General features: G+C 36.3%; 1 protein-coding gene across 2 annotated transcripts in view; it reads left to right on the forward strand.

Moving 5' to 3' along the window:
* The window catches only part of LRBA (LPS responsive beige-like anchor protein), a 662,022-nt gene that overhangs the window by 554,151 nt on the left and 80,856 nt on the right, over positions 1-27,015 (forward strand). For both annotated transcript variants that reach the window (XM_049770186.1, XM_049770185.1), the window contains exon 47: positions 26,440-26,607. In XM_049770186.1, coding sequence (XP_049626143.1) covers positions 26,440-26,607 — 168 coding nt within the window. The remainder of the gene's footprint in view (positions 1-26,439; positions 26,608-27,015) is intronic.

The following is a 27,015-nucleotide window of genomic DNA, read 5'->3' on the forward strand; positions in this document are numbered from 1 at the left end:
TCAATAGAGTTGCAGTGAGTACAGGTGTGAATTCATCTTTTCAAATTAGCATTTTTCATGTTTTTGGTTCTCTATGTAAGAACAAACTTCTGAACATGAGGTAGATCTGTTTTTAATATACTAAATGTTCAACAGTCTCGATATTGTTCTTCATAGACATAGTCTTCCTACCACCAGTGTACAAAGGTATCCTTTTCTCAAAACTCGCACCAGCATTTGCTTCTGAGCCAATTGATGCAGGTCATTCTCCCTGGTGTCAGTGTCTCATTCGATTTTCATTTGCTTTTCCCTGATAATGATGAGTATTTTTTTTCTTGACTATTATATATCTTTTTTTGTTCTGCTTTTGTCCCATTATTTTAATGAGGCTTTTTGTTTTCTTATCTTGAATCATATATATTAGGTGTTATCTCTTTGTCAATTGTATGTGTAGATATTTTCTCATTCAATGGGGTGTGTTTTTGTTTTAGTGATATGTTCTTTAGCTGTTCATTTTTGTTGTTATTGTTTCTCTTGCATGCGGAACCCAATTCCCAAATGCATCAAGCAAATATCATGAAGTATTTGGATGGAGGGTGTCATCTTTATTTATTTGGGGGGGGGTCTAACATAGAATTTTCTTTGTTGAGAGTCTCGGGGATTGAACCCAGTGTCTCATACATGCCAAGCATGAGCCCCAATCCTAATATCCAAATATTTAATCACATTTGAGGTTGTGATTCATTCAGCCTTTTGCATGTGGTCCTTGCATTTTGTTCTTTTGCATGTGGTCCCATTTTCCTGCACTGTTTATTGAGGAGATTTTCCTTTTCCATTTCACATTCTTGGATCCTTTGTTTTTTTCTTTTTTGTTTTTGTTTTTGTTTTGTTTGGGACCACACCCCACAGCTCTAAGGGGTTACTCCTGGCTGTGTGCTAAAAAGTCACTCCTGGCGGGCTTGAGAGACTATGGGATGGGTTGGCTGCATGTAAGACAAATGCCCTGTGCTATCATTCTGGCCCTCTTGGATCCTTTGTAATAAGTTAACCTGTCTATATGTTAGAGGATTTCTTTCACTTCATGGAGGGGGACTATATATAGTGCTGCGGATCAAATCAACATGCATGATAAGTAGGTTAACTGCTGTACTGTCTCTCTGTCCCTGTTATTTTCCTCTGACATGTGATCAAAGCAGAGATGCTCTTTCTTGCCATTTTTATTCAATATAATATGGATGCCAAGAATGTATAAAAGGAAGTAAGGATTTCTCCAATAAATAATGCTGGGAAAACTGGATATCCACATGTAAAAAATTGAAAGCGGACCCTTCTCTTAATACATGTACAGAAATAAACTCATGGGCCTAAGTAATAGTACAGTGGGAAGGAACTTCCCTTGCATGCACTCAACCAAGATTTGACTTCTGTACCACATATGGTCCTCGAGTTCCACCAAGAGTGATCCCTAAACACATGGCCAGGACTAAGCCTTGGACATTGCTTGGTATGCCCCTCCCCCCAAAATTAAAATAAGATAGAAACAAAAAGATAATAAATTAGAGGTTTTAATAGTAGGCCCAAAGCCCCTAGAGAAAATGTATGGAGGACTAGAGAGACAAAGCAGTGGTATAGAGCAAGTACTTTGTTTGTATGAGATCCATTTTTGCTTCCCAACTATGCACAATTACTCAAGCAGCACCAGGGGTGACCCCAAACACTTAGCTGGGACTAGCTGGTGTGACCCAAGAAAACAAACTATAATGAAGTTATAGGGAAAGCTTTATGTCATTGGACTTGGCAGTTATTTCACAGACATGGCATCAAAAACACAGGCATAAAACCAAAAGTAAACTAATAACATGCTCTCTACTTAGATGAAGTATCTGTAGAGTAAGCAATTACAATACAAAGGCAATTTATAAGATGGGAAGGTTGTTTGTCAACCACATATTAAATAGAGGGTTAGTTCCTAATATACATAAGGAATACCTTATGTATACCATAAGGAATACCAAAAAATAAAAAATAAAAACCAACCAACCAAACAAACAAGCAAAACCCATATAGTCTGATTTGCTAAGAACTAAAGACGGGAAAAATAAGGCTGGATCAAAGCTTGAAATTTCTCTGCTAGTAGTGAGGATGTCAATGGCTAAAGAAGCAGAGCAGAAAAGGGACTTGTTTGACACATCTTGGGGATGAATCCTGCTGCTTTACCAAGGGTGGCCATGAAGAAGCATTTGAATCCCTGAAGTTTTTTTGTTTTGTTTTGTTTTGTTTTGTTTTGTTTTTTGGGCCACATCCTGTCACACTCAGGGGTTACTCCTGGCTATGTGCTCAGAAGTCGCTCCTGGCTTGGGGGACCACATGGGACTCCAGGGGATCGAACCGCGGTCCATCCTAGGCTAATGCAGGCAAGGCAGGCACCTTACCTCTAGCGCCACCGCCCGGCCCCGAATCCCTGAAGTTTTGTTCATCTTTAATCTTCAGATGACTTTGACTCACTGATTATTAGCCTTCTTTATTAAAAAAAAAAATACCTCCTTTTGGGAGAACTTTTCAAGCTCATTATTCAGAAATTTTAGGGCCATACCTGGCTATGCTTAGAGCTTATTCCTGGCTCGTGCTCAGGGATACTCCTGGTGGGCTCAGGGAACCATACATGGTAGTGGGGATTACACTCGATTCAGCATGCAAGGCATGTGCCCTATTCTCTATACTATCTCTCTGGCCCCTATCTGACATTATCTTGATAAACACATGTATTTTAGTGATGCTTCCCTGAAGAACAAAAATACATTTCTGGGTGTTACTCATGGCCCACTCTCAGGTTGAGCACAGTACAGTACACAACACATGTAGTGAGAACTGAAATAATGCCTAGTGTTAAATGAAGTGAAAAAATTTAGATCCAATGTCTTGATAAAGAGGGCCATCATTTATTGAACACTCACAATGTCCCAGACATTGGTGTAAATGTTTTTTCACCTAGATTCCATTTTGTCTCTCACTGCAGACATTACTCCTATAGATTTAGTGAAGGTAAGTAACTTGCACATTGTCACAGTTGGCCTGATCCTAGATTTAAGTCTTAAAAAGACTTTGGGACTCAGGTTTTTGAGACAGTGATTTCAAACACTGGAGTCTTTTTCAGAGAGCCTCACATGCCAGGGAGGGTAGAAGATGGGAAGATTGACCAGGACCCTAATTGAGGCCATGCTTCCTCAGGCAGCAAGAACCCTTTGGGTTCTTACTGGTTAGGAGTCTACACCTAATTAGCTGCTTTCAGTGGAGAAAAAGAAAAGCCAGTTAACTTCATTGAAAAGCATTTTGTACTTTATGGGATAAGCACACTGTGGCCTGTATCAAATCCAACCTGCTGCCACTTTTCCTAGGTGAATTCTGGACCACAGCTACCATGTTTATTTGTTTCTACTATCCTTGGCTGCATTTGAACTGTAGTAGCGGAGTTGAGTAATTGTGATAGCAACCGTATGGCAAAGCCTAACATTTTTACTATGTGGCCTTTCACAGAAAGCTTGACTACTCATGATCTCTAAAACATAGTTAGCATCAAAATATAAACAAAGATAAAAACCAATTCTTCCTAAAAGTCAACAGTGATAAATTACAAGATTATACCACTGGTTGGATTTCTTGCTGACATTGAACATCCAGTCAGAGACTGCAAGGCTATTAGTCCCTTTCCTTCCTGAATCCCTTTTTCTGTCACTGTTCATCTAGATGAAGTCACTCTTCTCTTTGAGAGTATACAACAGGGGTCTTTCATTTTATTTCAGGAGTATGTACCCTGGGTAGAACCCATGGCCTTATGAAGATAGATGCCTTTTACTGGTGAGCCACATCCTAAGCCCCTGACACTTTTATTTTAATGCACCTTTGACTCTGGCTTCAAGCTATGGGAGTTGGCATCTAGTTCACTCGATCTCATGTCCTGTCCTATGTTTAACACTTCGTCTCCAAACGGTCTCTTCTTTCAAAGCATGTTTTCCTGAGTAACTTAGAATCACCATTTCTAAAATCAACATTTCTAGTCCTGTGCTAGAAAGAATTAGTGGGAATAGTGGCATGATATCTAACTATATATATATATATATATATAAATTATGTAATCATGTTATTATATATGTTTTATACAAAACAATTATTTAACATAACATAATATAAATTTGGTTTGGGGCCAGACCCAATAGCACTCAGGGGTTACTCCTGGCTCTGAACTCAGAAATCACTCCTGACAGGCTCAGGGACCATATGGAATGCCAGTGATCGAACCAGGTCAGCTGCTTGCAAGGCAAACACCCTGTTCACTGTGCTATTGTTCCAGCCCCAATATATAACGTATCAATAATAATAATAACATAATATTTATATTATGATATATAAGTATGCAAAGGATTTAAAATATATGGTTTAACTTTATGATGAACTAAAAATGAGAGGTCATATATATCTTTTTTTATTTTTGGTAAAAATGACAATAATGTTATTTTGGTGACTGCCAGCTCTTTCATAGTTTACTGTCACCATTTCAATATTGGACTTAGAATCCTGCCGTATTCTTCTCTGTGATCTGTGAAATGCAGTGTTCTCCTCTGCCGATCCTTAGGGATCATAATTTGTCTTCTCTCTGAATATTTCAGTTGACAAGTGGAAATGTGTGTTAGTAGGCTGAGGTTGAATAAGGGAAAGTGTAAAGGAACAATCAGTTGAGAGCATTCATTCATGAGATTTCTAGAAAGGACTGGGTATAAGGAAGCAAACAAATTGTTTTTCTCCTATCTCTGGTGCTGACATAGGTGTCACCCAGGACTTTTCATCACATTTAGAGGAAGCTATTCCATTAACTTTTTTACTTTTGTTTTTACTGTTAAGAAGAAGATCAGATAGAATTTTGCTTTGTTGCTTTTAACATTTTTTCCAACTAATTTAAATATGTTTTATGTTGTGTTATAATGTGTCTAATTGTGAGTTTGGGTTTTTCCCCCCTTTTTTTGGAGGTGACCATATCAAGCAGTTCATAGGGTGACTGTTCCCAGCAATACTCATTCTATCGTTGTAAAGCTATATAAGGGTGAGATGCTGGGCCAGAGAGATAATATGGAGGTAAGGTGTTGCCTGTCATGCAGAAGGACGATGGCTTGAATCCTGGCATCCCATATGATCCCCTGTGCCTGCCAGGAGCTATTTCTGAGCGTGGAGCTGGGAGTGATCCCTGAGCGCTGCCGGGTGTGACCCAAAAACAAAACAAAAAAAGGGTGAGATGTTGCTTGGTGCTTGCAGATCAGTATGGCAACACTTAGATGCTCAGAGGCCTTCGGGTGGTGAGGCTCAAACTCAGGGCCTCCTACATGCTGCATATATATGCCAGCCCTGGGACTTATCACCCCAGCTACCTTCAGATTTATTTTTCTCTATTCTGTATGGGACTCATTTCACATCATGTATTAAAGTATCTGTATATAACATTTTGCAAAGTTCTCAAAAAATATAATTTTAAGGGCCAAAAAGACTGTACAGTGATTAGGGCACTTGGCATGCATGTAGCTGACCTGGGTTTAAATCCTGGCATCCAAGAGTCTTGTAAACCCTGCCAGTAGTAATCCCTGAGCACAGAGCCAGCTCCTCCATCCCCACCTCCTCCATCCCCAGCCTGTCTTTGAGACAGACATTGTATTTCTCTCTCACTATCATTTCATGTAGTTGTTAGTGAAGTTATTTCTCTAACTGCACTAACCACTCTTTGTGGTAAGCTTCATATATTCATCTTCCATTATGTATTGGAATCCTTGATTGACAGTTGCCTCCCTTGAATGTTTTCCTTTTGGCCTCTTTATTCTTAAGATTATTTTATATGTATATTTTAGATTACTTGGTCATAATTTTAAATTCCACATCTCTGTAAGAGGCATACCAGTAGATAGTATTCCTTGGGAAATTTTTCTGCCCCTAAACCCAGATCAGGATAATAAGCTTTTAGTAATATTTAAAAAAAAAAAAGTTGAGGTGCTGGTTAAAGAGTATTTGTTTTTGTTTTGCTTTATTTCTTTTCTGGTTCTCCTTTTTCCTGAAATCATCAGATAAGACAGACAGATAGACATACAGAGAGAGGAGAGAGACAGAGATTATGCTGGTAAAGAGTATTTGTTTCTGATTTGTGTTTCTGGTTTTTCTTTTCACTGAAATAATGAGGAAAGAAAGGCAGAAAGATGGAAGAAAGAAAGAAGAAAGAAAGAAAGAAAGAAAGAAAGAAAGAAAGAAAGAAAGAAAGAAAGAAAGAAAGAAAGAAAGAAAGAAAGAAAGAAAGAAAGAAAGAAAGAAAGAAAGAAAGAAAGAAAGAAAGGAGGGACGGAGAAAGGAAGGAAGGAAGAAAGAGAGAAAGGAAGGAAGGAAGACAGGAAGGGAGGAAGGAAGGGAGAGAGAAAGGAAGGAAGAAAGAAAGAGAGAAAGAAAGAGAGAGAGAGAGAGAGAGAGAGAGAGAGAGAGAGAAAGAAAGAAAGAAAGAAAGAAAGAAAGAAAGAAAGAAAGAAAGAAAGAAAGAAAGAAAGAAAGAAAGAAAGAAAGAAAGAAAGAAAGAAAGAAAGAAAGAAAGAAAGAGAAAAAGAAAAAGAAAAAGAAAGAAGAAAGAAAGAAGAAAGAAACAGAAGCAAAGCAAGAGACAGATAGTTTGTAGGAAAAATCTCAATTCCTACTCTCCTGGTCTCCTCTGCTTTTTTCTATATAGGCATTAAAATCTAATTCCTTGGTGAATGAGACTAGAAAAAACACCCAGGGGTTATCTTTAGCTATTTACAACTCTCTGGTACAGTTTTCTCATTTTTATTGCTGCTACTGTTTATGAGTGTCGCGAATTTCTTCTGCTGTCTTCTTTCTAGCTCATTTCTGTTTAAAAGCTTATTTGAAATGGGGGCTTTTTTTTTTGTAATTGATAGACACAGAAAATAATGCATTGTGGGATTTGGGGTTTTATGCTAGAATGGAAAAAGGGCATTGGGGGGAAATGATAAAAATCATATAATGTGGGTCCAGGGAGAAAAGTCAGCTGGCTGCAATTCTTTTTTTTTTTTTTTTTTTGGTTTTTGAGTCACACCCGGCAGTGCTCAGGGGTTATTCCTGGCTCCATGCTCAGAAATTGCTCCTGGCAGGCACGGGGGACCATATGGGATGCTGGGATTTGAAGTGATGACCTTCTGCATGAAAGGCAAACGCCTTACCTCCATACTATCTCTCCAGCCCCTAGCTGCAACTCTTGTTCTGTATATGAGGACTGTGGGCCCAGCCCCTGGAACATCCTGGTTTCTGTTATGCGTGTCTTTGAGCACTGAGCTGGAGTCACTCCAAAGCACCACTGGGTGTGCCCCTACCCCCCAAAAAAACCCACTATGTAATTCTGTACTTCAGCCACTGGAAAAGATGTTAAGAGTTTGGCCACTATGATCAAAGTAAGTTATTAAGAATAGATTTAGAATAATTGGAGAGTAGTTTTGAAATCTTGGTAGCGTATTTACCTTTTTATCTCTCCATCTAAAATTATTTCAAAATAATTTGAAATGTTGAGAAAGTTTATTTGTTTTATTCAGCACTTATAAGTGTTAATAAGGAGAAGGTGTTTGAGTTTACTGATGTTTTAATAAAAGTATAGTCATGAAGGTCCCGTACCACTGCTACTCAAGGACCAGTCCAGAGGGGACCTGGTGGCAGGTGAAGAAAGATTTATTAATGGCAGATGGCAGATTGGGAGGTGGTGGATCCTTCTAAAAGCAGCCATCCTGCCTGCCTGGTCAGGAGAAGTACAGAAATAACAGATCAGAAAAGAGGATTTCTAATGGTTTGAAAACTGAAGTAGGGATGGATGCACCACCAGCACTAGCTTGGGACTAGCTGCAGAGAGGGAGTGGGGATTCTGATTCTGTGTCAGACAGAGATGGGGTGATATTGTAGCATATATACATTATAGCTGGCTTTCAGCCAACTTGGACATATTAAGGAGAAGGGACAGTAAGCATGCACACTGGGAAAACATCATGAACGCACATTGAGTGGACAGGAAACTATAGGGAAGTATTACCTGACATGTGAGTGGGGAGGACAGTGAATAGAGGTAGAGGAGAGCTTCCCTATGCCAGTCGCCACTGGCCAGTACCGATTATCCCCAAACTAGAAGGAAAAAAGATTTGAGGTGGTAGGAAGCATCATGGAAGCCTCCACTGAGCACAGAGGCCTGTCACCCACTGACTCCCTCAGTACCAGGCAGAGCACATTCTATTCAAGGTCTGGCAGACTCAGAGAATTGTGCATTGAAATTCTAATAAGTTTATTGCCCAAGAACCTATTTCAGTAAGGCTGGGCATCCAGATCTAGTTTACTATTCCCATATTGCATTGTTTGGTGTTAAAATATGGTTGTGGTAATTTGGAATATGTATGTTAGAGACAAACTTTTTGAATAATTATCACTGTATGGTAACTAATAATTCATGCAAATTGTATGTTTACCTCACAAATATGTAACCAAGGTTTTCTGCACTGTTACTTAATATATTTTTATAAATATTCAGAGTGCTTACATAGTAAGTGAATAGTCAATGGGCTTTTTGTTTATTTCTTTGTTTTGTCTTTTTGGGGGTTTTATTTGTTTTGTTTTTGTTTTGGGGCCATACCCGGCCAGAGGTTATTCCTGGGTCTGCACTCAAAAATCACCTCTGGTACCAAGACCAAACAGGTGTAGGACCACTAAGTAGTCAGCTAGGCACAAAGGGGACCACTTATTCTGGCAGCCCCAGGGGTGAGGGAGGAGGATATGGGAGGTAGGATGGGAGCGGAGGTGGAGGGAGGACATTCGGTGATGGGAATTCCCCTGATTTTATGTTAATATGTACCTAAAATATTATTGTCAATGATATGTAGGCCACTATGATTAAAATAAAAATTATATTTAAAAAAATCACCTCTGGGAGGCTTGGGGGGGAACCATATGGGATACAGGGATCAAACCTGTCAGCTGCGTACAAGGGTAGTGCCTTACCCATTGTACCAACTCTCTGGCCCAGTTATTGGCTTTTTGGCTTTTTGATTGTTATATATCTTTTGAGAACTCAAAGAAATTGTACTTCTAGAGGTATTATACTACTGCAGCAACATTTGAACACATAGTACTTTACATAAAGAAAGCACAGGCTGAATTTTAGTCTGTCCCTATGCTTTTAGCTAAATTAAAACAGTGTCATGGGTTATCTCATAATCAGAAGGTCTAGTGGATACATACATCTGTTGAATACATGTGATAACACCTAAGTGTTTTGATAACATTCTTAAAACATGTACATGAACAGGAGAAATAATGAAATCTGAAATGCTACAGCTCTGAAATGCAAGTATTATAAAGAAAACCCTTTTTTTAAAAAAATTTTTATTACTGATAGTACCAGTTCTCATGCATTCGAGGCATGTACCTTATAATTCATCTATTCCTGCCTGGCCTGCAAGAAAACCTATTTAATAGTTTAATCAGTGTAAATTTCTTGGTTTCTGCTAAACATTTCTAACCTTTGAGTTTAAAAGCATTAAGTTCTTGAGACAGGTGCCCATCTACAGGAATACTGAGCCTGGGAATGTGTGTGTAAATGATCTGCCTTAGGATTCATTTATTTTTGAAAATCAAATGTAGCCAGATTGCATCTGTCAGCTTCTTTGACCTCAGTCCCTTCTCCGCATAGTCTACACACTGGTAGAGACTGAAACACTGGGAAAGTTTCACCCATTCTCAGACTTCCATAGATCCAAATAAAGTACCTAAGAAGATTCCCATCCTGTTAACATTAGTGAGAGGAACAGAACAATTGGATAATGGAGTAATGTTTTTGGATGTGTATATAAGAAAATCTTTTGGAATGTTTTAAAAATTGCTTGACATTAGCATGTGTAAGGTAAACAGTATTTGGTTCCTAGTATTTTCTTCTTTTAGAGCTGTCTCTTCAAGAGGATGATAAAGTGAAATATAAACACTCCATGAGAAGTGAGCTGGTTCCTAAACATTTCCTTGATTATGTTTTAAAATAAACAACTTACTATTGTTACCTTTAGTGAGACCTCTTCGCAGGCCCTCGCATATGGAAAAGTAGATGTGAATGTTTTTTTAGAGTACTTAATAGAGTTCAGTAATAGTTCTGACTTAGATATTCTTAAATGGCCTTTTTGTCTGACTGTAAAGCAATACTTTGTAGATGATTTTCAGAATATGATGCAATATACTAGATGCATCCTTTCATTAGAAAAATGGTTTCATGAACTATTTTTGCTTTACCCTTTTAAACTCATTTTTGAGAAAGAAATTTTTTTTTAATCTACATGTTTGGTTCATCTGGGTAGAAAGCTCAGATAATGAACACCTGGGTTTTTGTTTTTTTTTTTTTGAAAGTAAACAGAGAGAGACTTAGGAGGATCGTGATTCCTCAGTTGCAGAAGTAAAATTCTGAAAGGAGAGAAGAGGGCATCAGGGAGAATGAGAGAGCAACTGTTGACATTGGTGGAGGGAAATGTGCACTGGTGAAATTGTTACACATTTTTTGACTGTAACTCAATCATGAAAACTTTATCTGTGAAAATATCCTGTAGTATGAACAACTTTATAACATGGTGTTTAAATAAAAAAAAAATAGGCTTTTTAGAGAAACAAGCAGTAAACACAGAGACTGACAATATGGCACCAGCATTGTTGACAATTAGTCACTCCTGTGAAGCCTGGGTTTGAAGGTTCACTTGTCTATGTTCCCAGCATTGGCATTAAAGTCCTAATCAATATTGAAGGAGAATATTCTTCATAGAAGAAATAGGAAAGTATTTGCCAAAAACCATTGGATAAAAAAATCTTTGTGATTTTTTTTTTATTATTATTGGAATGCATTTTGAAGAGAGTAAAGGTTCTGAGTGAATTGCTTTGTTTTGATTCTAGATGCTCAGCTCCTAAAGCTTTTAAATTTATACAGTTTTTGTTTAGCTGTCAAAACATTTAATTATATCATGCCCAAAGGTGTAAAACTGTCAAATAAATCTGAGTTTAGGCATAAACATTTGCTAAGTTGCATGTGTTACTACACACTGGAGTTGTTTCTGGACAGCTCAGGAACCTGCTTTCCAGGGAGGGGTGTGGCAAGGAGCAGTAACTCAGCAGGTACAGAACAACATTGGCTCAATGAATTGGTGATTACTTGTTAAACAGCAGGTAGTAATGCCCCCAGCCTTTGTCAGTCCCCTCTTTGCAAAATTAAGCAGACTAGAATGTGGTGGATCCTTGGCTCAGTTTGCTGTTTTGGAGACCTGTCTTTTTGGAAAAACACCCTCTTCTGTCTTAACTGCCCTTGGTTTTCTCTTCGAAACCAATATACTTCATTCTTCCTTCATACTTTTCTTCCTCTTGCTGTAAGATGAATGATCCCAATCCTTAGAAGTATTGACACTCACTCATAGTGAACTGTTAATTTTCTGTGCAGAACATTTTCATGTTTTATTTACCAGGATTGGCACCTGAAAAATTATTTTTCTTTTAGAACCACAGCATGGTGTGCAACATTTTAAGAAAAGACAAATTTAAGACTATTCTAATTGTTCACTTTCTCTGATTATTCGTCAATTAATAATAGTTGGTATTTGATGACCAAATCAGTGTAGCACAGATCTTGAGTTTGAGGTTGATGGTTAGCATAAATACTAAGGCAGACTTCACTAATACAGAATCCACTGAGAGGGATGGGAGAAAAGTAAATTAGTTCTACTTTGAAGCTTTTATTTTCTTCCCCTTTCAAAATGAATGGGAAGGCCCTTGAGAGGCCCTTGAATGAAAGCTGCTTTTCATTAGTGCTACCAAATACCTACTTGAAAGAGTTGAGTTCTAACTGCACACCCACCCACACAAGAGAAAGGGAAAGCTTCCTTTTTCTACTGGAGGACCATCAGCTAAATAGCTCTTGGCTTCTCTTTTCCAATCAGGTGGTTTCACATCAGAGTTAATTACTCCAGTCATTTATTCTAATCACCCTACTCTTATGGTGAGCTGCATTCTATCATGGGGTGGCATCGTTTGAAGCCAGTTAAGTTTGAAAACCACTGCAGGGTACTTGAGGCTCATTAGTGAGGCCTATCCATGCCTGGCTTTGGATTTGCTCCCTGATTAACTCTGCATCTCTGGGCCTTGCTCCCTCCTCCAAACACCCACCAGCCCCCACTCATCATGGCAGTTGCTCTAAAGAGGAATGTTTCAATTAACTCTTGCCATGCTGTTTGTCTTTCCACCTACATTTTAAAGAAAAAAAAAATTTAAGTTTACATTGGTAATGATTTTTTTTTGATAGATGCTAGCTTGATAACTGCATCTGCTGAGTGGAATTTTTCCTCAAATGGTAAGCATTCTACAAAACGGAGTTAATTTGTTGAACAACAAAAGAGGAAACCGGTCGTCTCAAATTAAATATAGGTCTATGAGCAAATTCTCCTAATGAAAGTAATGATCCCAAACTCTGATTTTGTAACAGTCTAGTGTATTTTATAAGTTTAGTATAGGAGCTATCAGAAAAGTTTAAAAATTTGTTAAAACTGATCTATATGCTTGACATTGTTGTTTATTATAATAATATTTTTAAAGTACTGGCCAAATGACATATATAACAGATATTCGGATCATAAGACAAATAATGTGCCATCCTTTTTAAATAATAAAATTAAAACAATATCTTGAATAGTTTGAATAAGTGTAAATTACATGAATTATTAAAAAATCTTTTTAATAAAGTGTTAATTACATGAAAGCATTTAAAACACCTTGTAAAATTTAATGAAAACATAGATAAAATTTTAATTAAAAATAGATGCTTATTTTGTTTATTTTAAAAAATCATTTTATTTCTCAAAACAATATTGAAGATTAAAATACATAAAATCACTTTTTATTAATTTCCATGAATGTTTACAAATTAACAGAATGAACATTTATTATTGATAGTCTCTTATCACAAGTTTCTGTTCTATCTCTTTGCAACCCCTCCCATTATTCTATTTTAATTTCACATAGCAATTAACAAAAATTATGGCATGTTCTATTTTGTTCTAAAGAATGATTTTTAAAGTTGGTTCTTTTTTAAATTTCTCTTACGGCACCATAAATTGAAAAGTTGTTTAATAAGAGTTTTAGACAAAATATTTTAACAATGGTCCCACCAAAATCTCCTAATTAATGAGTATACAGCCAAATCAGTGAAAATAGATCTAGAATATAAATATCATTTTTGTTTTCTTTTGTTTTGTTTTGGGGCCATACTCTGTGGCATTCAGGGATTACTGCTGGCTCTATGCTCAGAAATTATTCCTCGAAGGCTCTGTGCACCATATGGGATGTGAGGGATCGAACCCGGGTCAACTGTGTGCAAGATAAAAAACCTTAACTGCTGTGTTATTGCTCCAGTTCTAGAATATAAATATCTTATTGAGCTTTATTGAGTATCTATTTATTACTTGAGTAATATTTATTGAGTGTCTACTTACTATGTGTTCAATCTCAAGGATATAGCATTATCTTTGCATAGTAAAGAGCCTTTTTCTATTTCAATTTTGTATCCATCATTTTGATATTATTAAGGAGAAAGTGAATTTGGAAGATGATATGATAATAACACTTCACCATCTTCTTTCCATGTGATAATACTACCTCGAGTGTGATTATATAATTGACAAACTGCAGACATCTCATTTGCAATAGCTGGTAATCACAGAAAAAATTTTCCCTAAAATTCTGCCAAACTAGCACTGTATCAAGTGGATAAAGTAGCTGTCAATTTCATGCTTCTTATACAGTACTCTAAGATTACAGTCCTTCAGCTGAGTCATTGTGTTGTGCTAAATCACAGGATTTCTTGAAACCATTCATCCATTCAGCAGACATTTGTTAGGAAACTACTGTATAATTAAGTCTGTGATCAGAAAATTGTGAGAATCTGACACCTGCCCTTTGGGGCTGTCAGCATGAGGATGAAACAGACATGACAATGAGTAGAGAAACAGATTAGGTGATATATTCATTCTTTCAAAAGATATCTTTTGAGTGACTGCTTGTTATTATTTGGGGATATCCCAAGACAGCAGCCAAGTATCTTCTATTTTGGAACTTATTTAGTGGAGGCAGATAGGCAATATAAATAAGAAACAAAGCAAATAGATATATATATTTTTAGGCTGTTTTTAATGCAGTTCAACATAATTCAGTGCTTATGATATATGCCGTAAAGTAGAAACAGGATAGTATTGAAATATTTAACATTTTATGTGCAAATATGTACATATGTGCATGAGAGTCTGTGTGTGTGTGTGTGTGTGTGTGTGTGTGTGTGTGTTGTGTACTTTGAGACTGAAAGATGAACTGCCTTGTGTTGCTTTCTAGGATGGTAGGGGAAGGCTTAATAGAGGAAGCTACATTTAATCATTGTCTTTAGTTTTTGGGTTTTTTGTTTTGTTTTGTTTCTGTTTGTTTGGAGTCACACCCAGCAATGCTCAGGGGTTACTTCTGGCTCTATGCTCAGAAATTGCTCCTGATAGTCAGGAGGCCTTATAGGATGCTGGGATTTGAACCACCATCCTTCTGCATGCAAGGCAAATGCCCTACCTCCATGCTATCTCTCCGGCCCCTAGTTTGCCAGGGAGCAAGATGATAGGAAAGTCATTACAGATACAAGAAACAGTGTGAGCAGAGACCTGATATTATTAGGCAGGAAAGGAAAAGAAACTTAATCCAGGAAGCAAAGTGCAAATCTGTGTGCGAGGAAACGGTGGGCCATGCAGGGAAGATGAGACCAGCAGCAGGTTATGAATCATTTTCTGTGCCTTGTAAGTTTGTAAGTAACACTTTCCCTTTGGAAGCAGCGGTGCCCAAAAGATGCTTGATAGACCAGGAAATCAATATTCCCTAAACACTTTTTCAAAGGGAAATATTGAGCTTAGTGCCAGATCAGCAAAAACCAGAAACTGTGGGTAGGAGCCCAACAGCCTGTGTTTTTCTTTTTCTTTTTTAATTAATAATTTTAAAAATTGAGTCACTATGAGATACACAGTTACAAAGCTGCTCATGATTGAGTTTTAGTCATATAGTATTCCAACACCTTTCATCAATGCACAGTTCCTGCCACCAGTGTCCCCACATTTCCTCCCCAACCAGCTTCTATGGCAGACATTTTTCCCTCCCCACCCAATTCCCTTTTATCTTTTAGACATTGTGATTTGCAATATTGTCACTGAAGGGGTATCATGCACATCATTTTACCTTTTCAGCACCCATTTTTTTTTCTAGATTGGTCATTTCCAACTCCTATGTTCATTGCAGCACTATTTACGATAGCCAGAATCTGGAAACAGTCCAAGTGCCTGAGATGTGTGGATGAAGAAACTGTGGGCCATTTATACAGTCTATATTTTTCATGTTGTTGTTCAGATTTACTCCTTTAGCAAAAGGAGGACCATTGAAATGCTTTAAGAATAGTCTGGGCAGGTTTGAGATAGCAGTTTAAATTGAGGAAGGGACATTTTAGTGATAAGGAGAGATGTTTGGATAGTTCTAGTCATTGAGCCAAGAAATATGCATTATAGAACCAAGATAATTACAGTGGATTGAAAGGAAAACTGAATTTGAAAGGTGACAACAGATAACTAAAAGGTCTTAGGAGGAGATGAACACCACATTTCTGTATTGGCTCAATGAAGAGCCACATCTGTAAGCCCAAAATTCAAAAAAGGAAGTAAGTTTGAGATTAAAAAAAATTTAATGAATAAATTATTGTTGTATTAATAAGTATTGTTAAAAATAAGTATTTTTAATAATTTAATCATAGTAATTATCACCCTCTTAGCCCTCCTGGATTGCTCCTGGCTCTAAACTCAGGGATCACTTCCGGCTGGGATCTGGGGACCATATGGGTTGCGGGAGTCGGACCTAGGTTGGCTGCATGCAAAACAAATACTGTACTATTGCTCTGGCAACTGATTATCATTTTAAGTGACCTTCCCATTAAATGTGCTATATTAAATTTAATTCTATTCTTGTTTTTTAAAATATAGCTTCTAGAAAATGTTAATTACATAGTATGCTTGGTATTATATTCCCATTGGATGGTGTTGGTATGTATAGCCTTAATGGTCAATTATTTCAGTATTCTTGGCTTATATATCTCAGTATTAAATGGTAATACAAACATGTTTTACTGTTTAAATAATGTACAAATTTCTGGTATGATTGGTAGTCAGAGTTTTCCCAAAAGGGGTTACTTCAAATTTACCAAGTAAAAAAAAAAAAAAATCAATGGCAAGTTCCACATTAAAGTATTCGTTCACCATGCTTCTCTGGTGTGAGTGAACTTGAAACTCTAACCCCACCCTGAACTCATGGTCACATTGGTCAATGTAAGTAGTGACAGATCCTAGAGAACTTCCTGAAATCTGCTCCTTCTTCTCTCCTGGGGCCCTTTCTTGATTGAGGCTCTCTGTGTACAAGAGGACTCTCCCTGCCTCCTTTCTCCCAAAGGGCCTCCCCCTTAGAGTCCTAGATTCTAGCGTTCAGTAAGACTGTAGTAAACATGTAATAAATCTTTGCTGATTGAATGGCTGGCAAGTTGCTGATACTAATCAAAGATTATGCAGAATGAAGAAGACATGGCCCTACATCATGCATGGATGTGTACACACTGCAAAGGCAAAGTAAGCACAGATGTAGTTCTCTGGCTGCACTCAGCAGTGCCCTAAAAATTAGCCATTTTTACGTTCATATTTCTTAGTTCAATTTATTTTTTACATAGGATATTCTTGGAAGTGGTGTGAGGTGTTTCATTTTTGCCAAGGATTTTGATTTGCCAGTACGTTTATGGCACTCGGTGCAGGGGGTCGTTGGTGCCATGAAGACAGCTCTTGTTTTTGTCTGGAGTTCCCATGGGATTAAACTACATCTGGCAATAAGTAGGGATTCTGGTCTGGACATCTTCAAAGGCAGGGAACTGCTAGTATTTATCCGATCTATGTGGATAAGCAAATGGGAAGGGATTAAATTTGGGGGGGTTGTTTTCCTTCCTTTTGAAACTCACTATAAAACAAAACCTCCGGAAGTGGATCAAGCAAGTTAATGTATTTTTCAATGGTTGTTAAAGAGGAAACGGATTTTCTTTTCTATAGCTAGGTAAAGAGCAGAATCGATTCTAGATTAATATTTTGATTTAAGTATATATTATAGCTATTTTATCACAAAGAGTAAATGGCTGTTTGTGATGCTTAAAGTTAAATTTTTTTAAGGATTCTTTACTAATTCCTTTTAGGAATTGAGCATTTAGGAGACCAGTTTGAGGTCAGAGGCAGCAAATGTTTATATATGTGAGGCTTTGGATTCTCTCTTTCTCTCTCTCTCTCTTTTTTTCTCTCTCTCTCTTTTTTTCTCTCTCTCTCTATCTCTATCTCATATCTGTCTCTCTTTCTGTATCTCTCTGTGTCTCTGGCTCTCTCTGTGTCTCTGTCTCTTTCTTCCCCACACCCCGAAAAAGGATATCAGTGTTTAGTGTCTGTGAGTTGAGGACTTCTTAATAGACATTACATGGCCCTGGCTTTTATTTTGTGTAGGAAGTTTACCCAAAGTTACTAAGGAGAAAGTTGTGCCAGATACCACCTTTTCTACAGGAATGCTGACCTGCATGGCACAGAGAGGCTTGGTAATGTTTTGCCTTTTTTCCCCCTTCTATGTTCTTCATGTTTTTAAGAGATTACTGGAACTTATGACTCCATTTAGATGCTAAAAAGTAAGTGGGCTGAATTTAACTGACAAATAGAAGATGCTTGTCATGGTGCACAAATTCTAACTTGACCATTCAGAACCTTGCCTAAGAGAAGTAATGTTTATGAAGGATGGCCCGAAGAACATGGAGTCACCCCCCTGGCCTGGACTTTAAATCTATCCCAAGATTAAGTCAGTCCCTCTGAGAGTCTCATACCTGGATTCCATCCGATTGCCAGGGGAGGAATTTCTTATCTCAGGAATAGAAATAATGTGTTTTTCTAGGCCATCTGGTTTGTTTTTACTTTATGGTCATTTTGGACTCTTTATGTTTCCTTCTTGATGTTGCCTGCGAGAAAGTTCAGTGCTATAGTGACCCTCCAAGGGAGATGCAGTTTCTTCACACTTCTCTTCTTCGCTAGCTCTTTGGCAGCATCTCAATCTCATCTGGTCAGTGTATTTTATCGTGACGCGTGTGCATCGTTGTAAGCTCTGGATTGTTTTCTGAATGAAATCATGCAAAATGCAAACAAACAATAGATAGACAGGTATAATTACCCTTTCATGATACTTGCTCTCCATCCATTCTTATTAGAATTTTTTAAAGAAAGCTCCATGTCCCTATGTGTGTTACACTATAACAAGTTTAAAGTATCTGTATATTATGAATTCCTAGATTGTAGATTAAGACTGACCTAAGGTTGAAATGTTAATTAAATGTTTTAATGTTCTGTAGCTCTAAAGAAAATACTTGGATAAAATGTCAGCATATAGGACTATTTTAAACAGGGGAAAAAATCTCTCTGAAAAGGAAGGTAATTGTACAAGTTTGCCTAATCCTTTTGATCTTGGCACACAGCAATACAGACTTCAGTTGAGATTAAAACTATGAATTTCAAAGGAAACGTGGCCTTCAGTGTGTAAAATATATAACAGCTGGTTGACTAGTCCATTTAAAAGGACACAATAACAGTCGCAGACAGAATGATTCTTCTGCCAAAAGATGCACAAGTGCTTGATGGTTTTATCAAGACGCAATACTAACTCATACTTTTCATTTGTAGTGATATAAATGTAGGAATGAGTGGTGTCCTGCTGACTCCTGACACTCTCCTGCCCTGCAGTTCAAGGGCAGTTTAGATGCCCAGAGTCTTTTTCTGTGACTTCTCCATCTGCTTCTCAACCAGAACATGCATGAGTAGTTGACTGAATTTCATTTTTTTTAACTGTCAGATGCAATTTTTATTCTCAGCATTCCACAATTATTCTCTAAGTCCTTGATTTGCCTTTCTCCAACCTTTGTTACTGATAACTTATTATTTTTAATTGATACAGCATCATATATACTTCAAGTTCCAAGCTTAACTATTTCTCTGTAAATGGTATAAAATTTGTCTCACATTTTTATTATGTTATCATATGAGGTGAATAAATTCAGAATTTTTATGACATTTGTAATCTATATGGAAGAATCGAAAGCTTATGTTATATTAAAGTTCATTCATATTTTAATATTTGCACTGCTCTATTTTTCTGGCCAAGTAATCCTTACTGGGTTAATTAATGCATTTTTAAAAATGAAGATCGATATGGATTTGTTACTTCTGGAAAATCACATTTAGAAAGCATATTTATATTTGAAATTTGTATCTGTTCAGTGCCAAAAAACTGTTTGCATTCCTTTTAAAATTTTGATAGAATAGCAAATTTTCTTTTTTTTTTCCTAGAAGGTAATTTTATAGGCAAGTCAAAAATTGCTGAGGTAACTTGGATTCATCACCAATTCAGAGCCCGCATTTAAGGAGTTAATGTATCTTATTAAGGAGACAGGAAATCTGGCAACTATTGCAGAAAGAAGGCCTAATGGTGCACACAAACAATTTGTCAGTCTTCTTAAACGTGAATAGCTTTCCGCAAAGTGGCTGCTCATGCTTTGTTTGAACAGGCTAAACTTTTCCTTTTTGGACTTTAAATCTTAGAAGTGAAATGTGATCCACATATTCAATCAAAATCATTTAATTCAAAGCATATTTTGATTGGAACAAAGTTGACATGGAAAGAAACTCTAGAATAAAAAAGTTGAAAGGACTTTATATCATATATTTAGCAGGAAAATTTGAAACAGTTCTAATTAGGCTGAAAAAAACAGCTTTCTTCAATGTAAATTACAAAGGTCATATATCAATGTTAAGGAAACATTACCACTAGTGTTTGAAATCCAGCACATGCAAACATAACAGACCAGTTTATTTTAAATCAGTGTGTGTGTGTAAATCGTGTATGTAGGAATGAAGACTGTATTACATGTATTTAAAATGAAAAATACTTAAGATTCCAACTTTATAATGTTGTATATTGCGTTTTTGCCAGTTCAAACATGCATTTCTTTGAGGCTTATATGCATTCATATAACTTAGAACTTTAAATTTATATTCAATTAAAGAAATTTTAATATATTGTATTCTTCCATTAAAACATGATTACATTGTATAATTAGATGTATATCAAGTTATGGGTTAGTGTTGATTTCTTTTTGGAAGGGGTTCACTCTCAGCAGTGCTCAGGGGTTATCCTGGCTCTGCACTCAGGAATTATTCCTGGCAGGGCTCAGTGGAACCATTTTGGATGCCGGGAATCAAACTAGGTCAGTCCCACTCAAGGCAAATAAACACTATTTGTTGTACTGTCTCTCCAACCCCTTAGCACTGGTTTTTACTGTTTTCTTTAAAACTATAGTATCTTGCATACTTGTATATAAGAACTGAATCAAACCATCTAGGAGCCTAGGAGTAGAGTAAGGATATATATATATATATATATATATATATATATATATATATATATATATATATATATATATATATATATATATATATACAGAAATGTATATCTGTACTATTTAGAACTATTTGCTTCTAATTATATCATCCTTTTTATATTTTTATAGATTTGTAAAAAAAAAGTGGTCTGGAAAGGACCACTTTTTTTTGATGCATAAATACTTTATTAAACCCAAGATGATACAATCATTTAATATCTGCAAACTAATAATTTACAAGCATTTGGTACAAATGCATATTACTTATAAATCATGTACATTTAGTTTGAAAATAACTTTTATAAAACTGGCAGTAAAATCTTAGATGAATTTTTCTTAGTTTTAAAAAACTCTTCCTTAAGTAGGGTGCTTGCCTTGTATGTGCCCCTCTCCCACCAGGTTCCATCCCCAGCCCCTTCACACCACCTGAGCTCTGCCTAGGGTGATCCTTAAATGCAGAGCCAGGTAAGTTCTGAGCAGTGCAAGGTGTGGTTCTCCTCCTCCATCTTCTCTCCCTCTCAAAAAAAAAAAAAGGTCTAGAGAGAGAATTCAAAGAGAGAGAGAGAGAGAAAAAAGTTAGAGCAAATACTTGGCATGCACCAGCCACCAAGTTCAACCCCCTAGACTTGCAAAGCTTCTTAAACCCCACGAGGGTAAATCCTTGCAGGGTAAATCCCCAGCAAGACATCATCAGGCCTAAGCATTGAACTTTCAGTTTGCATGGCTATCATCACTGGACTTGTCCCCAGTTTTGCTGAGCATTCCTTGGGAAATTTCTTCTCCCCAAAATATTTTCAATAATATTTAATCTTTTTCAACTTCCTATTGCTCTGTAGCTTTGTCTGCTTTGCCTTTTTAAAATGGTGTGACTTGAAAACATTTAAAATGTAAAATAAATAAAGCCATTAATCTGGAAATGAGAAATAGTATTTAAAAAAGCTTTCATGGCCTTGAGTTGAAAATCTAATTGTTTTGTTCATTAAAGTTCATTTTCCGGCTGGAGTGATAGCACAGCGGTAGGGTATTTGTCTTGCACGCAGCCAACACAGAATGGGCCCTGGTTCGATTCCTGGTTTCCCATATGGTCCCCTGAGCCTGCCAGAAGCGATTTCTGAGCACAGAACCAAGAGTAACCCCTGAGCACAATTGCGTGTGACCCAAAAGACAAAATCAATCAAACAAAAAGTTTGTTTCCTTGATTTTGTATAATTTCCATGGTAGAGAAAATTTAATTTTTTGAAAATAAGAGGAAGTTCCTAGAGTATGTCCAAAGCATTAAATACTCACGTGATGATTCCTTTTATTTAAAAAAATAAATTTTATTCTGAAAAAGCCTAGAGTTTCTTGGATAAAGCAAACTTCTATATCACATAATTGCTTTACAAAATAGTAATTTTATATGTTTTCTAATCTAATAATGTACTCCTTTAATGGGTTGGCTCCAGAAAAGCATAGATTTTATTCTTTCACTGAGATTTATTGTTAGGCACATTCTTATATGTTATATTTTCTGACATGGGGTTATGCAAATGATCTTTATTAATAAATTACTATTACCTTTATGATACTAACATTTTCATGTGCTATAAATAATACTAACATTTTTCATTTGGTCTATGCGTAGACCAAATAAATGAAAGTTGATGATAGTTTTGTATTTGACATCAGCATGCTGTACTTTTTAGCATATCTCAACTGTTTTGCTCTATGCTTAATAGATCTCATTAGAAAAACAGATATCAGCCCCAAGACAGTTTGTCAAGACTAATATGAGTCCCCTGGATTGGATTGACAATTTGTGTGAGGCTTTATGTGATTGTCTTTTCATAGTCTTATTTGATCCTTAACAGTTGGACATTAGTCACTGATTTGTTTTATAATTGCTCATCTGAAATGAATACTATTGGACATTTTAGTGTATATTCCTTTTTACAAATATTACTCGGAGCACACATTGGGCATAGATGGTGTCTCTGGCCTGCTGGGGAGTGCTAACAAGTGATTGGCTGGGTTTGAGAGTAGCCTGGGAAGAGTGTTACTAGCCCCTAGCTGCAAACCATATTTAACTACAGTCCTAATGAGGACTTTGAAAGATCCTAAATGTTTAATAGCTCACAGGCATGTTTTGTTTTCTGTTTGTGTCTCTAAATGTGTTTATAAATAAGCATTTTATATACCACATTCTTTAAGTCTTACAATGTTAAAAATAATTTAAAGAATTTTAAATATTATATGATTTATGTTTTTAAGTGTCAAAAACAAGATGTTATAAAATATACTCCCAGGATAATCCATATTGAATTATTTTCTGTTTGTAGTTATTTTCCTCAGTAATTTCCTCCTGCCTCTCTTACTTTCTCAAATATTTATAGTGTGCTTTTGTTTATCATATATTTTGGGTTGAAATATCAGTCACTGGTAGTAGAAACAAACTCTGAAATCTTAAACTGATTTGCTACTCAAATTTTCTTAGAATTTTTGGAATTCTATTACAACCATAGCAGTTGTTCTCTTCAGTCCCTTTTAGAGCTTTGGTATTTTGCAAGAGATACTTGAAAACTGTTAGGAGTATATCAGTTTATTTTTGAAAACTTACTTTACATATTCCTGAAAATGACATGCTTATTAAGCCTGGGAAAAGCTTTTGCCAGTAATTCCCCAAGGCCCCTAAAGATTGACCAGGGTGACTGTGAGGACAAGGTGGACGAACTCTGTGGTGGTTGTGAGTGTGGAACCTGTCATGTCAGGGGTTTGCTCGACATTCTGATGTGGTTGTGGAGATGAAATGTTTTAAGCATCTAAATCTAACCAACTTCACCATTTCAGATGTGCATAAAGAAGTAATCAGCATTAGGCAAGCTCACGATTCTTTGATGACACATAAAACAAAATTGCCCTTGTTTTTAGAGCTTTAATATTGAGAAAATTCATTTGTGTTTTATCATTTGCTGAGCCTTCTAAAATTTTATAGTCTCAAATCACAATACCATGGACACTCAGGAGACTCCTGACTGTTTTATCTTATTAAACAATTTTGAAATCATTAATTTTTAATTAGCTTGAGTGCAGGGTTGGGTTGTCTTTCTTTTTATCATTTCAATAGTGTTTGTGTGTGAATTGAACGTTTTTTGTATTTAAAGTACTGGCAAGAGTGGTATTAACATAAGTAGGTGTGGGTTATTCCTAACGCACAGACCATAAGTTTTCTCATAGTCACATTTTATTGTAGATTCATGGATATTATATGCTAATCTATTATAGAAAGCTTTTCAGCAGTTTATTAACTCAGATTTTGAACAACTGAAAAAGGATGTAAGCATCAAGATATGTATAAGTCCATCCCTGATTGAAAGTTCTAATTAAGTGAATTGGAGAAAATTAACTGAAATTAGCTGTCAGAAAGTCACATTTAAATGAGTGATGAGCTAGTCTGGCAGTAAACATTTAAATGATATAAATTGCCATTTAAGTGTATGGTTTAATGTTTGTCATGCATTAATGTGACATGAGACTGCAGTGACAATCAAGCAGCTTGCTCTAATTTGAACATATTTAAGGCTTTTGTGTGGAATACACCACACACAAATTAAGACAATTGCTATTTTTATGTGTCACTTTAAACACGTCCCTCCCACCACACACACCCTCACAAAGCCCAAGTTAATGAAACCCAAGTATCAGTTTTGCATTAATAGTTCCTGGGTGTGAGGATTTGTTTTAAATCCATGTATTTAAAATAGGACTTTACTTAAACGTATTTTTGCCCCACTTCTCAATTTTCAAATAAAGTAAGAATTTGGTCCACAGCTATCTACTAAATTTCTAAAATATAGACTTCTTATAGAGATGTCTGATAGTAACTTTCACAATAGAAGCTAACCAAAATGTTATAAGCATATATATTCATTTTGAAATATGAAAGTTATTTTATATGAAATATATTATATATGAAATTTATTTTATATATACACATATATAATATTGATTGATTATGAAGCCACATGAACTATTATTGATTCAAAAGGAATATATTATTTGTCTTTAGCCATAGTGATCTTTCTTATTCATCAGCACTGATTTTAGTAAAGCCTATATTTACATAAGTTATTCCAGGAATGTCTTGTGTGACAAGATGTTTTATATCTTACGGGTTTCGTTCTATATACCATATTCAACTTTGTTTTAAAACCAGCAGATTTCTTTAATAATGATAATATAGTGTATGTCACACCATGTGTAAATAATATTCATATAGTTATTACTCTAAAAGCAAAAGATGTATTTATTTTGATTTTCTGCTGAGGAGGCCTCCCAAGCAATGCTCAGGGTGCCTTACTTCCGGTGCCTCTCTATCCAGCAGGCCCAGCAGTTTTGTACTTTCTTGTAATGTGATGTTGTTCCATACACTGGTGTTGGGGGCTTCCAGAGACACCCTACTGATGCTCTGAGGCCTCCTGGGCTACACCCAGAATTGCTCAGTGGCCTGTGTGATACCATGGATGGAACTCAAGTCCTTACACATGTACCCCTGACCCTTCAGCTATAACCTCTCAGTTCTTAAAAGAAGAATCTTAAATATGTTTTATCTGATGTAATTAAAAATTAACTTTAAAAAAATTAACTTTTGGGCCCGGAGAGATAGCACAGCGGCGTTTGTCTTGCAAGCAGCCGATCCAGGACCAAAGGTGGTTGGTTCAAATCCCGGTGTCCCATATGGTCCCCCGTGCCTGCCAGGAGCTACTTCTGAGCAGACAGCCAGGAGGAACCCCTGAGCATTGCCGGGTGTGGCCCAAAAACCAAAAAAAAAAAAAAAAAAATTAACTTTCAGCTTGAAGATTCTGTGATTTGAACTGTATTATTCATTGCTAAGTTGAACCATAATGCTAACTATTTATGTTGGAATAATTATAACAATATTCAATAAAACAATCATGCATGAAAAATAAGTCCTTTTTTTTTTTTTTGCTCTTTGGTGTTTATAACCTTACTTTATTCAGCAAATACTTATTATCTGTTAGTGTTAGGTATGATGATTAGAACTAGAAAAGTAATAACATAATGCTAAGCATATCCACTGTAATCTTTATTCCATGCTTATTATTTATTCTAGTAGCATCTAAAACTTGGTTTTCAAGTTTGAAATTAATGCTTAGGACAATTCAATAATTATAAATATCTCAATCCCAAGATCTAGTCTGTTGGCTTAAAAATGAAGTTGAAAGGGCCAGAGCAAAAGCACAGCAGATAGGGTGTTTGCCTTGCATGCAGCTAACCCATTTTTTACCTCTGGCATTTTATATGGTCTCCCAAGCCTGCCAAGAGTGATTTCTAAGTGTGAGCCAGGAGTTACCTTACCCCTGAGTGCCATTGGATGTGGTCCTCCCCTCAAAATGGAGTTGAAATAACAAAATAATTTGGTTGCCTTTGTTTTAGTAAAGCAATAGAATGTTTTAATTCTAGAGAAAAATAGAACTATTTAAGTGATTAGTAAACAAATAACTCACATTTGCTTTTCCAGTTTTATGTTGGATGAGCTCCTTTCTTTGGAACATAAGTTGATGACCTGTTAGGTCTGACTTATTAGGCCTATTCCTGGCCCTTGCAGGGCTTGCAGTGCAGTGAAATAACACTGAGACCAGCATTCTGAGACAGACTGCATGGCAAGTGCCAGAGAGTCTCTACTTAGAAACAAAGGATACCATCTTTCAGGGAAAATACACCAGAAGAAATCTTTCTATAGTAAAACTAAGCTTAAACTTTACCACTTATTCTGAAATTTTTTCTTGGTTATGAAATGAGAATTCAGTGTAACATTATGATCATATTTTTTTTTTCAGGCCCTGGAGAGTGAATTTGTTTCCTGCCAGCTTCACCAATGGATAGACCTTATTTTTGGCTATAAGCAGCAAGGACCAGAGGCAGTTCGGTCCCTCAATGTGTTCTACTACTTGACCTATGAGGGAGCTGTCAATCTGAACGCAGTCACTGATCCTGTACTGAGAGAGGTAAGTTCCTGAGTCCAGCAAGCACCTTTATCTTGAAAGGTACTAGATAATATTTTTCTCAGGATTTCATTTCATGCTGAGAAACAAATCAGATGGATGAAATGCTTTCACCTTCAGCTAGGTTCTGTAGCCAGGATTTGAGCCCAAATTTCACTAACAAAATGTTTGACACAATGTAAAAAAGTTTTTACCATGAGTGTCCACCCAATAGGGGATCAGTAATTAAACTGTACTACTTTACCACTTTGAAAGGCCATTCACTAATTTAAAGTATCAAGAAAACAGCAATTAAAGAAATGATATTATAGGCAAAAATTTATTTAAACTTGATAAACATATATATAATGCATAAGTGCATGTTTGGAAAGTAAATATTGGGAATGAAGTCTAAAAGTTTCCTCCATCCAT

Source organism: Suncus etruscus, chromosome 3 (assembly GCF_024139225.1).
Source record: "Suncus etruscus isolate mSunEtr1 chromosome 3, mSunEtr1.pri.cur, whole genome shotgun sequence".
Classification (NCBI taxonomy): domain Eukaryota; kingdom Metazoa; phylum Chordata; class Mammalia; order Eulipotyphla; family Soricidae; genus Suncus; species Suncus etruscus.